Below are 18,105 nucleotides of genomic sequence, written 5' to 3'. Positions count from 1 at the left end.
GACAAGCAGATTTGGCTGCCGCCAGCGTGGCCACAATCTTATCCAGATCCGGACCGAAGAGAACTTCTCCGGTAAACGGCAACGCTTCCAGACCTTTCTTGGAATCTGCGTCCGCCTTCCAGGATCGCAGCTACAAGGTGCGACGAGCAGCTACCGCTGCTGAAGAAATTCTAGACACCAGAGTACTAATGTCTAGAGCCGCCTCGTTGATGTAGGTGGCCGAATCACGGAGATTGCCAATCAACTCCGCCTGTTCGGCCGGACAGTCGGATTCAAAAGAAGCCTCTAATGAATCCGCCCAGCGCTCCATCGCTCTGGCAACCCAGCAAATGGCCATAGCCGGCTGTGCTGCCCCCCCTGCAAGGGAATAAGCGGACTTCAGGCAGATTTCTACCTTGCGGTCCGTAGCACCTTAAGGGAGGACATGGATGGCATCGGCAATGTGGCACTACGGACAAGACGGGTCACGTGAGAATCCACCTGTGGAGGGGATTCCCACTTAGCAAAATAATTATCCGCGAACGGATAAGCCACCGCCAGGCGTCTCTGCGGCTGGTATCTTTTGCCAGGTTGTTTCCACGCCTCCTCTAAATGGTCCACCAACTGACCCGAAAGAGGAAAGACTGTGGCATCGCCCTTCACATCTTTGAAAAAGGCATACTTAGATTTAGCCGCTGGGGGAACTTCGTCCTCAATCACCAAGGCTGTGCGGACCGCCCGAATAAGTCCAGGAATATATACTTTGGACTTAGCATCAGCGTCCTTAGTATGGAGAGGTTCCTGATCGTAAGGATCCAGAATCTCCCCATCATCAGACGTCCCTTCGTCATCCTCATAAGGAGCGGACAGAGACGCCACCGGCCTTTTATGAGGCCGCATCACAGACTCCCCTTGCAACACATCCGACAAGTGCTGTACAGAACTCGTCAGGGAGTTAACCCACGCTGGCTCCTGAGAACCCGGGAGCGGGGAAATAGGGAGACTGTGGGGTACCACCAATTGTCGTGGGAACCCCTGCATGGGTGACGACACCACAGACTGCTGGGACAAACCCATCGGAGTAAACGCGGGCTGCGGAGCTAACTGGCCCACTAAAGCTGTTAACGCCTGAGCGAAACAAGCCCAGGGCGGCTCCTGTACCGGTGCTGTAACCGTAATAGGCCGCGCCATGGACAAACACTGCCGGCAAAGGCCCTCCGCGCTACCCTCCCCCTCCGCTAACGGTACTTTGCACGTGGTACACTGTAGCCGGAGGGGAAAATCACTTTCAGACATGATGGCACCACGTATGTGACCTCTCTCACCAATTAAGTATTAAATAGGCGAGAGACCACCCTGCAGCACCGCACCGCAAGGGCTTTAGCAGAAAGAACAGGGACAGTAATAAAGCTGACAGTTTAGAGAAGAAAAGATTACAGGCAGCAGCGCTAGCACAGTCACATACAATGCAGAAAAATAACAATTCCTGCACTAACAGCGCTGATCACTCAACTACACAGACACAGGGCCTGGTAGGACACAGCGCTGCATACACAGACCTGACCACAGCGGAGGAGAGGTATGCGGGGGGACCCAGACCACGATGCTTCCGTCCAGCGCTTCCAGCAGCGTTCACCATGCGTTCTGGAGAAGATGGCCGCCGAGGAGCAGAGAGGAGGCTGGCCTGGGGGAGGAGCGCTGCCACAGGACCAGTCGGCAGCATGCAGAGAGGGCTGTGTGCAGCGGGGGAGGCGCCGGCTGTGAGACAGGGAAGGCGCGCTCCCCTGGCATGCATTTAACCCCTGGGACGCCGCAGCGCTACCGCTCTGCTGCGGTCCGCTGTCCCAGGGGGTAGTGGAAGCGCAGGTTGGTCGCCTGGCTCCACGCTGCAGCCAGTCCCCAGGGAGCCCCCTGCCTGGGGACTTAGGACCATGTGATCAGCGGGGACCCACCGCGGGACCCCGCTGCTTACCTCTGTCCCCCTTGAATCCGGCCATGGTCCGGAGCATCTGGGGTCACCGCTAGCTGTGACCCCAGACGCCCACCAGCATCCCCGGATCAGTACCGGCGTTCTGGTACCGGCGGGGTGTAGGGAAGACAGCATGGACGTCAGGACTGACTGTCCATGCTGTTCATCCAGTTGTGCAGCCACAGCTGCATGAAGAATAAGCTTCAGGGGCTCTTCTAGCCCCCACTCCAACAGGTGCACCCGACTCCGGCCGGGCACCAAACTAAACTGAGGTGCCTTGGCCCGGGGGCGGGGTATAGGAGGGGGACCTAGTGCATCCTGGGAGGCTGAAAGCTTAACTCTTTGGTGCCCTGCGACTGACGTCACACCTATACCCCAAGGTATCCTGTGGATACCCTATGGACCCTGAAGTAGAAAGTTACAGGCAGCGCTAGCACAGTCACATACAAAGCAGAGAAATAACAATTCCTGCACTAACAGCGCTGATCACTCAACTACACAGACACAGGGCCTGGTAGGACACAGCGCTGCATACACAGACCTGAGCCACAGCGGAGGAGAGGTATGCGGGGGGACCCAGACCACGATGCTTCCATCCAGCGCTTCCAGCAGCGTTCACCATGCGTTCTGGAGAAGATGGCCGCCGAGGAGCAGAGAGGAGGCTGGCCTGGGGGAGGAGCGCTGCCACAGGACCAGTCGGCAGCATGCAGAGAGGGCTGTGTGCAGCGGGGGAGGCGCCGGCTGTGAGACAGGGAAGGCGCGCTCCCCTGGCATGCATTTAACCCCTGGGACGCCGCAGCGCTACCGCTCTGCTGCGGTCCGCTGTCCCAGGGGGTAGTGGAAAGCGCAGGTTGGTCGCCTGGCTCCACGCTGCAGCCAGTCCCCAGGGAGCCCCCTGCCTGGGGACTTAGGACCATGTGACCAGCGGGGACCCACCGCGGGACCCCGCTGCTTACCTTTGTCCCCCTTGGATCCGGCCATGGTCCGGAACATCTGGGGTCACCGCTAGCTGTGACCCCAGATGCTCACCAGCATCCCCGGATCGGTACCGGCGTTCTGGTACCGGCGGGGGTGTAGGGAAGACAGCATGGACGTCAGGACTGACTGTCCATGCTGTACATCCAGATGTGCAGCCACAGCTGCACTGAAGAAAGCTTCAGGGGCTCTTCTAGCCCCCCACTCCGACAGGTGCACCCGACGCCGGCCGGGCACCAAACTAAACTGAGGTGCCTTGGCTCGGGGGCGGGGTATAGGAGGGGGACCCTAGTGCATCCTGGGAGGCTGAAAAGCTTAACTCTATGGTGCCCAGCGACTGACGTCACACCTATACCCCCAAGGTATCCTGTGGATACCCTATGGACCCTGAAGTAGAAACTCAGTTTTGGCCACCTTCCGGTGGTGATTAAGCATTGGAGCCTTCTTACTATGAGCTGGTACATCATCCTGAATATCTAGGACTGATTTAACCGCTCTCACCAAAGAAGAAACATCCACTGTGGATGGATGGTCCTCCTCCCCCGAGCTAGACGCTGGAGAGGAACCCTGCACATCATCTGATTCCTCTAATGATGCGTCTGAATCCATATGTTGAGCAGACTGATAAAAAGATAACTTGCGCTTAGGCGCCTTAGTAACTACCAGTCTGCTTTTAACATTAGATGGCGCCATGCACTGACTAGAATGGCTATGAACATCCTTCCCGGAAGGATGCATAGGAAGTGCAAACATGGCATGCTGTGTACACCCCATCCAAGGAGGCATAGTGGGAGCAGCCATAAGATCCACAAACTGCTTCATTACCTGGGACAATGAGGATACCCAAGCTGGCTCTAATCCAGAGACCGGTTAGCTGGACTGGTAAGGTGGCTCTTTATAACAGAAAACACACAAACCTTCCTTTACGTCCTGAGAAGACACATAGGCCAAACATTGCTTTACATGAAACCAGCATAGGGGGCTCCTCCTCCTGTTTCCCTTTATCTTTTGACATGTTCAATAAAGGGACTAAATGCAATGCTATGTGACAGCCTTCACAAACTCTTAAATTAATGTTAAGTACTCAAAGAAAAACCTTCACCCTAAAAGGATGGAGAGAAAAAATAGTGATAGTTATAATTGACAGAAATAAAAGACAGTGTCAATAGCAGCTAGAAAACAAACAGTCACATACAAAGCATATGTAATATAATTACAATAGACTCTAAATGAACTACACAAACACCATGAATGGTAGGATACACAGCTCTATGGGGCAGATGTATTACAGCGGCACGTTACCGTGCCGCTATAACACTTCCTGCTTCACCTCTTTACCAAGGCGAAGCCCCTCCGGCGCTGCCCGCTAGAGACGGCAGCGTATCAGCCTAGTGCTGATGCACATGGGCGCCGAGAGGGGGGGGGGAGCGGGTACAGTTTACCCGGGCCGGGCTTGCTAGAGGGGCCCGGCGTCGCCCACCCCCTCCCTCACAGCAGCTCAGCACACAGCTTGTGCTGGGCTTCAGTGCGAGACTGCTCGCGGCTGCTGCAGCAGCCGAAGCAGTCTCCTATGGCTTTGGGGAGGAGCGATCACACTGATCGCCTCCCCCCCCCTGCTTAGAGCCGGGTTGGGGGGCTTACAGCGCCCCCCTCCCCAGTGCGTAGCGGCGCTGTAAAAGTGTTTTTATTTTATTTTTTGTCCAGGGGGCGTGGCCACGCCTTCTCCTTTACCTGGGCCCGGACGGGCTCTCTACGGCCCTGCTGATGCACAGTGTCTCAGTCCCGGCCGGCTCCACTGAGCATGCGTGCGATCTCGCATAGCGCCCCTGTAATTTACTGCGCGGCCCCCCGAACATACATCGGGGAGAAGCGGTATCACAGCTTCTGAGCTTCTTACATCTCCCCCTATATACCTTAACCATGGGAGATGTATACAAGAAGACTGACCCAAAACTCCTGAGACCAACAGCTACAGCAGTGCACTGATAGTGGACCGTGAGCATCTCATATACACGTGGCGAGTAGGCGGAGCAACCCAGACGCAAAAGCCTTCGTAGGGACTGCGTCTGGGTAGGAGCTGCCGGGGGAGCGCCTACCTCCCCCTAAGCTGCGTCAACCATATGGGTACGCTGGCCTCGTGGCAGCAAAAGCGCCTGCTGACGATCCCCGGCATCTGACGATACGGCCCCTGCGGTCTAGCGAGTACGCAGACAATCCCGGGCCCTGACTGCGGCGGCTTCTGGTGCGTCTCAGACACCAGAAACAAGTACTGCCGCGCGCGATTCCCCCGTAAACGAGGAATCGCCTTACCTGACATCTCCATGTGTCCAGTTGCAGTCCGGGTCGCAGCATTGCTGCTGGCATGCTCAGCCTTTTCGGCCGCCTGCGCACCTTCGGCGCACGCACAAAGTTGACCTCTCTAGCTTCGGCGCCCTGCCTGCCGTCGGAGCTAGAGTGAACACTACAGCAGATGGCGCCTAGTGCCGATAGTTCATATGAAAATGGCACCGCAGCACATGGCATCATTACTGACCTGTAAACTTGGCACAACAGGCGTCTCCAACCTCCGGCTTGTAGCCATGTTGGCCTGTCTCAGCACTGCAATAGTTATATATATCCACCATCACCTCCTGGAGCTTTCCCACATCCACTGTTAGAATAGACACAACAAATTATTATTAGAACATCTGGTAAAGGCAGTACCCCACACACCAAACAGAGGACAAACAGGAGACGAGCAAACAAATAAGACTTGGACTGGATCAGGGGAACTGCTGCTTATACGGATTAAGAAGTGGACCAAGCTTTTAGTTCCGATATGAATCTTATAAGTTTCCTTTGTATTCGCCTTGTGGGTCATCCTCCTCACCTCCATGATCATTTATTGCTTTGTGCCACTTGGGATACCCGGCGAACACTTAAATCACGTGAGAAGCGAAAACGCAGCCTAAATCTCTTTTCCTTCCTGTGACGGGTAATCCAGATTTCCAGGATGGACGTTCCTCTGGGACGGTCTATATAATTGGTACCGTCTAGGTCTGCAACACGTCTATCAACCCCCATACCCTCTCTCTTTATACGCACTTGCAGCTTCAGACTCAATACCCCAGATCAGGGCTCGACAAATTCCTGGTCGCCATGGCGACTAAGATCTTAGTCCTGGCGACCGAGTTCTTTCAAGCCCTCCCGCAGGGAGGCTCCATTTGCTGGGCGCTCACTCCTGAGCTCCGGCTCCCCCCACGGGCACTATGGGAGAGACGTCATGACGTCTCTCCCATAGTAACGAGGAGCGGCAGATGCCGGAGCGCACTCCTGAGTTCCAGTGTCAGTCTCCCCCCAAGGGCACTATTGAAGACGTCTCTCCCATAGTTCCGAACAGCAGCGGACGGCAGCCGACGCAGGATCGTGGCTTAGGTAAGTATTCTTTTTTTTTTTTTTTGTGTGTGTGTGTTCGTGCGCCACTATTACAGGGGGCTTACTACTGGGGGCACCATTACAGGGGACTTACTACTGGGGGCACCATTACAGGGGACTTACTACTGGGGGCACCATTACAGGGGGCCTACTACTGGGAGCACTATTACAGGGGGCTTACTACTGGGGGCACTATTACAGGAGGCTTACTACTGAGGGCACTATTACAGGGGGCTTACTACTGAGGGCACTATTACAGGGGGCTTACTACTGAGGGCACTATTACAGGGGGCTTACTACTGGGGGCACTATTACAGGGGGCTTACTACTGGGGGCACTATTACAGGGGCTTACTACTGGGGGCACTATTACAGGGGCTTACTACTGAGGGCACTATTACAGGGGCTTACTACTGAGGGCACTATTACAGGGGGCTTACTACTGGGGGCACTATTACAGGGGCTGGTATGGGCATGTTGCAGAATCTGACGACCATTAAAGAGGCATGTGTGGTGATATGATGGCATGTGGGGAGGTTGAGGGGCACTAAAAGGGCATGTGTGGCGGTCTATACAAGCTTTCATATATTTTGGTAATGGACGATGGTCTGTCTCCTAAACTTTTAAGATGGCCCCTAGATTTTACAAAAATTTGTCGAGCCCTGCCCCACATTATCTATCCCGCTCTTCACCCACTTCCAGGTTTCTAGTTACGCTACCAAGGTGATCTCGGCTGTGGCGGAGGCTGCTGAGACTTGTGCACTTTATGGTGCAATGCGCTGTCGTTCTGCTGCAGTTCTCTCCACATCTCGCATTTATAAACACACTCATCGCCAGACAGACCTATATAAACTAAAAGGGAGGGAGAGTTCCCCTGTGTTACTCTACGCAATGTGTGACAGCTGCTGTTAGTTTAAATTCACAGTTGGTTTCTGCAGCTTAGGCTGAAATGCATTATACACTGTTACATCGCTCTTACCGAACTCCTAAATGACGTTGTATTATTGGGGCTTCCTTTCATACCAACTGCTTTAAGCGTCTGACGCCTGAAGCCGATCTCCTCCATTGTATGTTGTCCTGTATCCAAGTGCACATGTTTTACATGGCGTTGCAGAGCTATATCCAGAATGGCCTAGGTATCTCTATTACATTAAGAGACACATGGGCACTGTGAAGCATTTATCCCCCATCCCCCTCCCGTTATGACAGGCGGAAACAAAGTTCTTCTTGCTAGAGCGGCAGTGCCTGCGAAGACGACCATCCGATGTCCCTAGCCGGTCTCTCCTTCTGCCTCTTTTACTGTATATGGCTTGGACAGAAATGTCTATAGACAAGGAGGGCAAGGCAAATTGTTTTTTCTCTATATGGCTCCCTTATTTCTTCACCCTTTCATCCCAGGTCAAATCCACTCTCAGAACATCGGTACAGTTTACGACTTTGGCCGACGGTGTCCCTCCATTTTGATTTTGTGTAGCTTATGCATGGGTATTAAATGGTTTGTTTTAGTAAATCTTCCCCATTCCGTCTCCGCTCGGGCGTATAGGTCAATGTTTATATTTGATATGTACTCTCATTTCCCTCGCTCTTTATTGGTAATCACTCTAATGGAGCATACACACGGTCAGATTTCGCCTTCAGATCTGAACGATAACGATTTAAAAATCGTTCAGTCGTTCATATCTGAAGGAAAATCTGACATATCTGACATGCCTGAACGATGGACGATGCGCGTTCCCGATGGTCAGATAACGATATCTGACATCTGATGTGTTTGCAGTCAGACTTGGACGATTTCCATTCATTTTAATGCAGTCAAAAATCTTTCAAATCTTTGGTAAAAATCGTTCAAATCATCGTTCATCTGACAGATCTGACCGTGTGTATGCACCATTAGGCCCGTATTCAATTTGAGGTGAAAAGTCCTTATCCGCGATACATTTTCACAGATGACGTCATTTTCGCCTGTTTGGGTTTTACTCCGTATTCAATTTGAAAGACTTTCCGCCTAGGCGGAAAGTCGATGCAATGCAATAGGCGACATAGTTTCGCCTATGAATAGCAGGCGAAAAAAAGTGCAGTATTGGGGTTTTGGGGTGCAACATTGCGGGAACCCCCATGCAGCCTTCAGACAGTCCCCCAAAGGTAAACTGTAAAAATTTTTTTTTAAAAACACTTAAGGACACCCCAAAAAATGACTTTGAAAAAGGGGGCGGAAAAAAAAATGTTGGTGTACAAAGTTAAAAACTAGCGTACTTGACTCGGGGGTCCCCAAGTATGCCCCAAGTGTTTTTTTGATTGCAGGTGCTTGCACCAGATGGATTTTTCATGATTTTTTTCAACTTTACTTTAGCAACTTTTAAATATGCTGACCCCCATTTTGTAGTACCCCAAATTTGCTGGGATAAGTTATTTTTTGGAAAAAATACTCCAGAATACTATTCTGCATCACGTATAGAAAAACGCTATTTAGCAGCTATTAAGCCCGTTTAAAAAGACCAAATACCTTCAGCAAGCTAAATCGGGGGGTACCATAGGTAACGCCCATGTCAGAGCATCTTTTGGGGGGTGTCAGGCTGATTTCCCCAAACCTGACAGTACTTTCCGCCTGTTCAAGTTTTGCCGGGTGCCGTTTTCACCTACTTTCAAATTGAATACGGGGTAAAGCGGGCACGCGCGCAATACTTTTCCGCCTACAAAACAGGCAAAGTAGGCGAAAAGTCGGGGGCGCGGAAAGGTATCGCGGCTCGGCTCAAATTTAATACGGCTCTAAAGTGGGTTACACAGTTATGTCTCATTTTAGATCATTCCTATTTTCAAATGACCTTTTTGTTATACAATGACAATGATATGTTACATCTTATTTATTTCAATAAAAATATATTACGAAAAAAAAACAAATAAGCCTTAAGGGGGAGCTGTATCAAAGCTTAGAGGGAGATAAAGTACCAACCAATCAGTTCCTGTCACTATAGAGGCTGTGTTTGAAAAACGACAATTAGGAGCTTATTGGTTCTTATTTTCTCCTTCTCTAGTTTTAGCTCTATAATAGCTTTGATAAATCTCCCCTTAAGGGAGAGAAAGTGAAGAAGTAACCAATAAGCGTCTGTCATTTTTCCAGCAGAGACTATGAAATAAGTTAGATGCTGATTGATTGCTTTGGGCTTTATCTCGCTCCAAAGCTTGATACATCTCCCCTTAAAGCTACAAAATCATTCAGCTCCATTACGGACACCAATAAAACTTTTATAACAAATAAAAAATACCTCTTCCCTAAAAAAATTGCGGCAACCTGGTGACGTTGCACACAGGTGGGGCAGACACGTAATCTGGAGTATGAATGTATAGCCTGCGCACATATCTCACCTCTGTTTTCCTTCGGGAACACATAGAGCAGGTCTGGACTGATCACGCTGAGAACACAAGCCGCAAACGCTTCATTACCTGGTAAATACACCGATTGCCACTTTCGTGCAGCGCTGGCTCCTAACCAAACAGAAACAGCAGCTTAGTGATGCAAATACCAAACCACTTCTCCCACGAGACAATGGCCGCAGTACGGCGTTCTTTAATCCGGCAGACAGGAAGTAACACGTGTGGTTTCTTTTAGTACGGATCAAATCAGGAATTTCAAACAATGAACAGTAATAAGCCAGCTATGAAGGCTTCCCCAGCAATCCACACATCTCACTACCATTAGAGTACATGACAGAACCTGAATATATCTATCCCATTTCCTCCAACACACTAATTAATGTCCGTCATAGATTTTTCTCTTCTTTAGAATGCAGCACAAAGACGCATATTGTGCACAAGGAGCCAAGCAGAACCAGCGATTCATCATTACTATTATACACTGCAAGCGCTTAAAGATACTACATACCGTTAAAGTCATATAATTGGATGACGTCGTTTACATTAATTATCCATCGATACTGTTGTCTTTGTTTGAAAAACATGCGACAAGCACCCTGTGGCGTGGAAAGGTGTATTTAACCACATCACATGCGAACGCAATTTTACACACATGTACATACACATTCACTTATAAAATCGTTCCAGCACACAGTTGTTTATAATCAGGGTTAATAGAGTTATTAGTTAATATAATAATAATGTAAAATATACTTTATGGAGACCTAAGGTTCAGGATACAGAGGACATATCATGTTTGGTATCATTCTACTCCCTTATGTATTCGCAGAGATCCATTCCTATCGGCCAAGAGATTGCACCTTGGGTATGCAAGTTATGTATGATAGGGAATTAATGATCAGAATGCTATTGTTTGTGTAATGTAAATAGACCAGTTTGAGCTTTTTGGGGGGAAGACACGAATGCAGCAGTTGGAGATCTGACCCCCACCCTTTGTGGGCACCGCTTGAACGGAATCGGTATGAATCTGGCCAACAAAAGCAGAGTTTCCGGCAACGGAAGCCCGACAGCGCTGGAAATCCTGATCTTCGCTAAGATAAGTATAAACTAACCTAACCCTTCTTAGGTGTGCCTAACCCTAATCCCCCCCTGTAAGTGCCTAACCCTAACCCCCCCCTTCCCAGCTGCCTAAACCTAAATCCCCTGGGGGGGTGCCTAACCCTAACCCTCCCTCCTGCTAGCCTAACCCTCCAGGGGGGGGGAGGGTGCCTAACCCTAAGTCCCGCCCGGGTGCCCTAAACCTAACCCTCACCCCCCATGGCTGCACTGAAGCACTGGTAGTAGGGAAGGGAACTGGTAGTAGGGAAGGGATCACAGATTAGGTACAGAGCATGAAGCCCTGGTAGTAAGGAAGGGACCACAGATTAGGTAGCAGAGCACGAGACACTGGTAGTAGGGAAGGGATCACAGATGGGTTCGGTATGATTTACCGTTCAAATCCCGACAGCGGCAGCCAGACATGGATGAAAATCCCGACTGCACTAAGGTGAGTGTAAACTAACCTAACCTCCCCCGGGAACCCCCTAATCTAACCCCCCCCCCCCCCCCCCTGCGCCTGTCCTCGCCCGGCACCTGGCTTACCTTCGATTGGTAAGACGGGTGTTGGGCTCCCGATGTAGGTAAAATGACAAGCGTCAGGATTTCGACACCTGTCATTTAGCCCTCGCCGGGATTAGACAGTCGGAATTCCGTCCGTCGGCTTCCTGACTGCTTCCCTCACAGATTAGGTACTGAGTCAGAGCATGAAGCACTGGTTGTAGGGTAGAGATCACAGATTAGGTACTGAGCCAGAGCATGAAGCACTGGTAGTAGGGAAGGGATCACAGATTAGGTACCAGAGCACGAAGCACTGGTAGTAGGGAAGGGATCACAGATTAGGCACCAGAGCATGAAGCACTGGTAGTAGGGAAGGGATCACAGATTAGGTACAGAGCATGAAGCACTGATAGTAGGGAAGGGATCACAGATTAGGTTCTGAGCCAGAGCGTGAAGCACTGGTAGTAGGGAAGGGATCACAGATTAGGTACCAGAGCATGAAGCACTGATAGTAGGGAAGGGATCACAGATTAGGTACCAGAGCACGAAGCACTGGTAGTAGGGAAGGGATCACAGATTAGGTACCAGAGCATGAAGCACTGGTAGTAGGGAAGGGATCATAGATTAGGTACTGAGCCAGAGCGTGAAGCACTGGTAGTAGGGAAGGGATCATAGATTAGGTACTGAGCCAGAGCGTGAAGCACTGGTAGTAGGGAAGGGATCATAGATTAGGTAATGAGCCAGAGCGTGAACTGTAATCTGCAGCAATAAGGAACAGATTGTGAAAACTCATCCCCGGCATTGGATTCTCAGGAACTCGGGGGCTTGCACCCACTACTGGGAACTCAGTAATTAAAATCACTAGACTCAGAACATCAGTAAGATAGACTGGAATCAAGACTCAGAGCTGTACGCAGAAATGAGGAACTCAGGACCTGCAAAAACATGACGACAGGCGCACAGACCTGGAACCAATATACTGATACACAGACCTGGAAATGGAACCGGAGACTCAGTGCTAAGCCAAGCGACCAGGTAACCAGAACAGGGAAACCTGTCACCTACAGCCGATGGAATGCTAGTAGAGATACCAGTGATCTGGGGTATTTGCAACACAGAAGTCATAATGGTTTAATATGCCTTGAACTGAGGAACCAGGCTGCAGTACATGCAAAATCTTATCTGGAGCACAGGCACTTGGTGTAACAGGATCAATAGCAGAAAACAGGAACAAAGCAAAAGCAACTGAAACCTGAAGCCAGGGAATCCACATCAGAAGAAGTCTGTTGTTCTGGCAGTGTTCTGGAGTCCATGGCTGCTTTAAATAGGGAGCCCTCAGTGTCCATTGGCTGGCCGGGTCATGTGAGCGCTGTCTCAGGAATCCGGATGAGCTTGATCAGTCACCTGATGAAATCCAATACGGCAGCACCCATGCTGATGGACAGTAAAGACGTAGTGGAAATGTGATGCTCAGGGATACTGTGGATGGCCAAATGAAGTGCAGATATCTGAGAGATGGCACCGCCAGGTTGGCAAGAGTCCTAGCAAGATCACCCAGCCACAATCCCAAAATAGTTGCAGCGAGGACGCAGATGGCAGGTAAAGTGTAACGGATGAGCCTTCAATTCATTGCAAGCAGGAAGAGTCACCAAACAATGTGCCTTCTCTGCCCTTTTGGTTTTCAGGCAGTACCGTCAAATTGCCCACTTCAAAACAACCACACAAAACAACCACATCTGTATCAAGCAGGGAGAGAAGAACTTAAAAGAACAAACTACTAATGCAACATCAGAGAGAGCACAACGCCCGATGTTGGCACTCAATCTAAACTCAATCATTGTAGGTTAGGTAAATATAAAAGAGGGAGGAGCACAAAGCACTGCATATTTTTAAGTATCTGCGCCCTAAAGGAGGCTGTACACCACAGGGTACAGTGTCCCCCAAGTACAGTAGGTAAAAGCCTAGTCTAGTACAAAAACACACTTGCTGGAGAAATGCTGGGGCAATGAATAAAACAAATCCTAAACCTTACCTTTAAAGCTTCGCTCTTTCATTGGTTGTTCAGAAAACGAAGCAATACAAACCAAGTTAAGAGTTAACAAACGGACTTTTGCCTTTTAATATATTGCAGCTTTAAATATAGCGGCTAAAATCGCCCAAACCTCGCAGGCCTCATTCAGAGTTGGGGGTGTAAATGCATCTGGCTGCTTTCCCCCCCCTACTGCTCATGCACTGTAGAAAGGTGTCGCTCTCTGTTTCCTGGTGTCTCATTGAACTTACAGAGGCAAAACGGGGGGAAAGAAAGCAAGAAATAGCCCGAATCCAGTAAGGGCGCAATCATGCACCTTGGAATGTAGTCAAAAGGTCAACATTCATAATGTCGACAGGAGAAATGTCGCCACTGTCAGAACGTCTGCATTTGGGGGAGACTGGGTTAGGCACTAGAGGGAGAGTTATGGATAGGGGAGAAATACTGACCGGAACGCCGGAAGATCAGTCACATGACCGCAGGGACTCTGAAGCCACGCTGCAGCCATCCACTGGGCCACTATGGATGATATATCGATATTCTAACGTCATCACTGTCTACACATGATGAATGATGACATGGTCAGATCATCGACGTTTACCATATCATACCCAACCCATGCATCTTAGGCTCCCTGCAGACTGAGACTGAGGCTGCCTCTACCTTAGTGCAAGTTTTGTGGTGATGATAATGATCACCAACACCGATTTTGCGTTACCTGTGAAAAAAAATGGTCGTTTCCCCTCCCTCCCCCCAAAAAAGTCCAACTAACCAGGTATTTGTGTTTTCAAACTGTACTAAAAAACAAGATGAAGGAGTCAGAGAGGAGACCATAGCATAAAGGACCTTACTAGTGAGGTTGAAGAATTAACATCAAACTGCAGGTCATCCATTTGGACGGGGTAGTAAAGTAATGTAGTAAGCACTTTATTAAAAAATAAATAAAAAATGGGGTTAATTGACTAACATGGAACAAATATGTAGCAACCCTGCAACCAAACTGTTTAGTACATGATAAATGTTATGTCACCACAAGACTGCATTCTTCAATGACTATAATCAGCTGAGCTCAGTATGCGTAAACATCTATCCGCTTACCTGACGAGTCCAGGGCGGCAGATGGTTTCCTTGCAGAATCATTAAAGTTGAGCATCTGTCCTCCATGTACTAAGGGTACATGTTCATTTGCTGGGATAGAATTATCCGAGTGCAGTTCTCTTTCAGCCGATGGGGTAGAGTTAGTGGACTCTAGTTCAGTAGAAGTTGATGGGCTACGTTTAACGGTAATTGGTTCTTTGGGAAGTGATATAGGAACTTTTGGGGAGCGCAATTCTTTGTGGACTGGTGGAGAGGAGTTGGGGGAACGCAACACTCCAGGACTTATCAGGGTAGAACTACCAGAAGAAGGCTCTCTAGGAATTGGTGGAGAAGCAACGAGAGCTTGTCTGTTCGACAAAGTAGAGCTAGGGGAGCGCAAACCACTTTTAGGTGATGGGGTTGAGTAAGGGCAATGCAGTTTCCTACTTACTGGTGGAACAGCATCGGTTGAGTTTAAGTCTTTCAAAGACAATGAGACAGGAGAGCGTAATTCTGTAGGAGTTGATGTCGGAGTTGTTTTAGTAGAAAGCAATTCTCTTTGAAATGATAAAGACTTGCGGTCAGATGGTAAAGTACAGATAGTGGGACTCGATTCTGCAGATGATGACTTGGTACAGATAGTGGGATGTGACTCTTCAACTAAAGCCACTTTCTCCATGACAGAATTATTAGGGAACTGCATTTTTATATCCCTGGTTATTAATGGATCTCTGGGAGATTTGATGGAGCCATTAACCTTATCTGCCCGCTCCTGTACTGGTGCTAATTTTGCTCCCATTGCGGTGCCATCATCTCGCGCTGTAACTTTATCAGAAATAAGCACATCTGCAATAACTTCAGCAGCAGTGTCGCTCGTGACCAGCTCAATACAGTATCTCTGATTAGCGCGGCCAATCGCTTTCGCCTGTAGTTTTATTCCAGCGACAGACTTCTGAAATGTGTCTGCAGCTTTTTTATCCCACTGATCTCCAAGAGGCTTCACACCTGTAGAGACAATTATTAGAACACAATGAAAAAGCTGAAGGCATTAAGGAAATCCTTTTCTTTTAACTCCAAAATGTTCATGATTTAATTTTTATTGCAACAGGTTTGACACAAAGTTTCACAGGCTGCACATCAATTCACACTGTGCAAAGTAGTTTTTAAATAATATAATAGGTGCATTTAGACTACAAATAATGGGACTTATACATTACTCAAGTTCTCCAAACACTAAGGAGAGATAGATTTATACTACCTGACCTGTTATTCCCACTGTCGATCTATATACCACTATTGCTTCTGTACGGCTCAAGGAACTGGGGAGCGTGTGATTGTCTACCAGTCACACTCAGGGCGACCGAGACATCTGGCAGACACAGTTTGCAGATGGGGTGTGGCCAAGCAAATGGAGCGTGGCCACACCCACTTGGGACAAAAAATACTTAAAGACAGCATGTGGGGCTTCCATCTGAGCTTTCATATACCATGCACAATGGGCACCATATCTCTCTGCAAGTTACTGCAAAATTGGACAAGTTTGGTGGGTCTCAGGTTATTGTGAAAGCCTCCCTACCAGTCTGGACCCTCCTCCATTCCCTCCCCGGGAAGGGTGGCAATAACTGTGTATACATTGTTGGAGCCCAGCTAGACCGACTCAAGATGTCCCACCCGCCCCACCTGAGACAGTGTTCTCTTTAAAAATAGCTTACTCTACTCTACAACCCTGCATGGTTTTTGCGGGCTCAGTGCCTGACTATGCCACCCCTGTGTCACTTTAGAAACTATACCCCTAGGAGTCAAGGAGCACTGAAGGCAAGTATGTGCTGGGGAGGCCCTGCCCATGAGAGCATGCACGCTGAGAATAAGATTATGTATGCTTCTGCCATAGCTGCTGCAAATTTATACGCAGCGTTTGTGCGAAAATATGCAAATATAGCAGCCATCTGGATTTGTATTGAGACGACCACTGGCAACTTCACAAATCCAAGCGAATGCGACTGTGTACAAAGACACAGCATTGCTCGCGGATCAGTCGATAAACTGCTTTTCTCACTATGGTTACGCACAAAAGCGCAACAGTTATTTTTAGTGTGTATGGGATCGCAAACGCGGATGAGCCACACCCCGAAAACGGTTGCGACACAATTGTGTTTGAATCACCCCCCTTCCCCCCCATTGCTGCCCTCAAACGGTCCCTGCCGGTCAATAACTTTGTGTATAAACCTCACCGCAAGCAACATCAGTAATGAAACTTTACACATAGGCAGATTACAGATAATCGCTCCGCTGTGTACACATATCGGCATTGACTCCATCTCTGAATGACTGTCATTGATTTTGAGCAAGCAGCATTAGGGAACTTTTCTAGTGTGCGTCTACGGGAACTGGATGTTCCCAAAGCAGCGCATCAGAACCCTACACATTACAGCAATGACTCCTTATTTCTCTGGCCCAGTCTGAGCAGGAGTTGGTAAGCAGCCAAGGCCGGAGGAGGAGACTAAACAGAGAGAAGGAAGACTGGAACACACAAGAAACCATACTCACAGAAATGGGAGACGGAAAACCGGTGTCCAGCCACACAGCCCATATGAAGCCAGGTGCGTCAGGGCGGGTGCCCTGTGGTCCCTATGGACTTCGTAGAAACAGAGATAATAAAGGTAACTTCTTACCATATCTCTTGTTTTCTACTTCAGGGTCCATAGGGTTAACCTTGGGGATGTACCAAAGCAGTTCAACTAAGAGCGGGGGACTCTCCTGTGCAGAAAGGAGAACCCGGCGCCCGAAGGATGCATCCTGAGAAGCAAAGGTGTCAAACGCATAGAACCTCAAAAATGTCTGAATGGAAGACCAGGTGGCCGCCTTACATAGCTGAACAGCAGAGGCGCCACGTCTAGCACCCAAGAAGGACTCACAGATTGAGTGGAATGAGCCTTAACGGAGGCTGGAACAGGTAAACCCTCCTGTGCATAAGCCTCACAAATAACAGAACAAAGCCAACGGGCTAAAGTTTGTTTGTTGACAGGCCAACCCCTCCTGTGAAAACCAAAGAAGACAAACAAGGAATCAGATCAGACTTCCTAATGGAATCAGTCCGGTCCACAAATTCTGAGAGCACGGACTACATCCAAGGAAGCCTCACCAGCTGAAAGATCAGGTGACTGAACAGCTGGCACAACAAGTTCCTGATTAATGTGGAACTTAGAAACCACTTTAGGCAAAAACTCAGGATGAGTGCGAAGCACCGCTCTGTCCTGGTGAAAAATCAGAAAAGGGGGACGACAGAAAAGCACCTCCAATTCTAACACCCTCCTGGTAGAAGCAATCGCCAGGAGAAAAACAGTCTTAAACGTTAACCACTTGAGTTCCACCGATTCAAGAGGCTCAAAAGGAGGACCCTGCAGGGCCCGAAAAACCACCGCCAAGTCCCAAGGAGCCACAGGAGGCACAAAGGGAGGCTGAATACGAAGAACACCTTGGAAAAAAGTGTGAACATCTGGCAGTGTAGCGGATCCTTCGTTGGAACCACACAGACAGCGCGGACACATGAACCATCAGGGAGGCAAGATGTAAAGCCTAGGTCCAAACCTGACTGAAGAAATGCCAAAATCCTAGAAACTCAGAACACCTGAGGATCATAGTTTCTGGACTCGCACCACTGAAAGTAAGTGTGCCACACCCTGTGGTAAATCCGT

At 49.3% G+C, this 18,105-nt stretch overlaps 1 protein-coding gene across 1 annotated transcript in view; it reads right to left on the bottom strand.

Moving 5' to 3' along the window:
• TDRD1 (tudor domain containing 1) overlaps positions 1-18,105 on the bottom strand; it is a 197,311-nt gene that overhangs the window by 32,147 nt on the left and 147,059 nt on the right. The window contains exons 17-19 of the mRNA XM_088456052.1: positions 14,432-15,415; positions 9,700-9,819; positions 5,457-5,573 (exon numbers count right to left, since the gene is read on the bottom strand). Coding sequence (XP_088312178.1) covers positions 5,457-5,573; positions 9,700-9,819; positions 14,432-15,415 — 1,221 coding nt within the window. The remainder of the gene's footprint in view (positions 1-5,456; positions 5,574-9,699; positions 9,820-14,431; positions 15,416-18,105) is intronic.

This window comes from Taudactylus pleione, unplaced genomic scaffold (assembly GCF_031769625.1).
Source record: "Taudactylus pleione unplaced genomic scaffold, aTauple2 ptg000685l, whole genome shotgun sequence".
Lineage (NCBI taxonomy): Eukaryota > Metazoa > Chordata > Amphibia > Anura > Myobatrachidae > Taudactylus > Taudactylus pleione.
The sequence above is the reverse complement of the archived record's forward strand: the minus strand, read 5'-3'. Positions and strand labels throughout refer to the sequence as shown.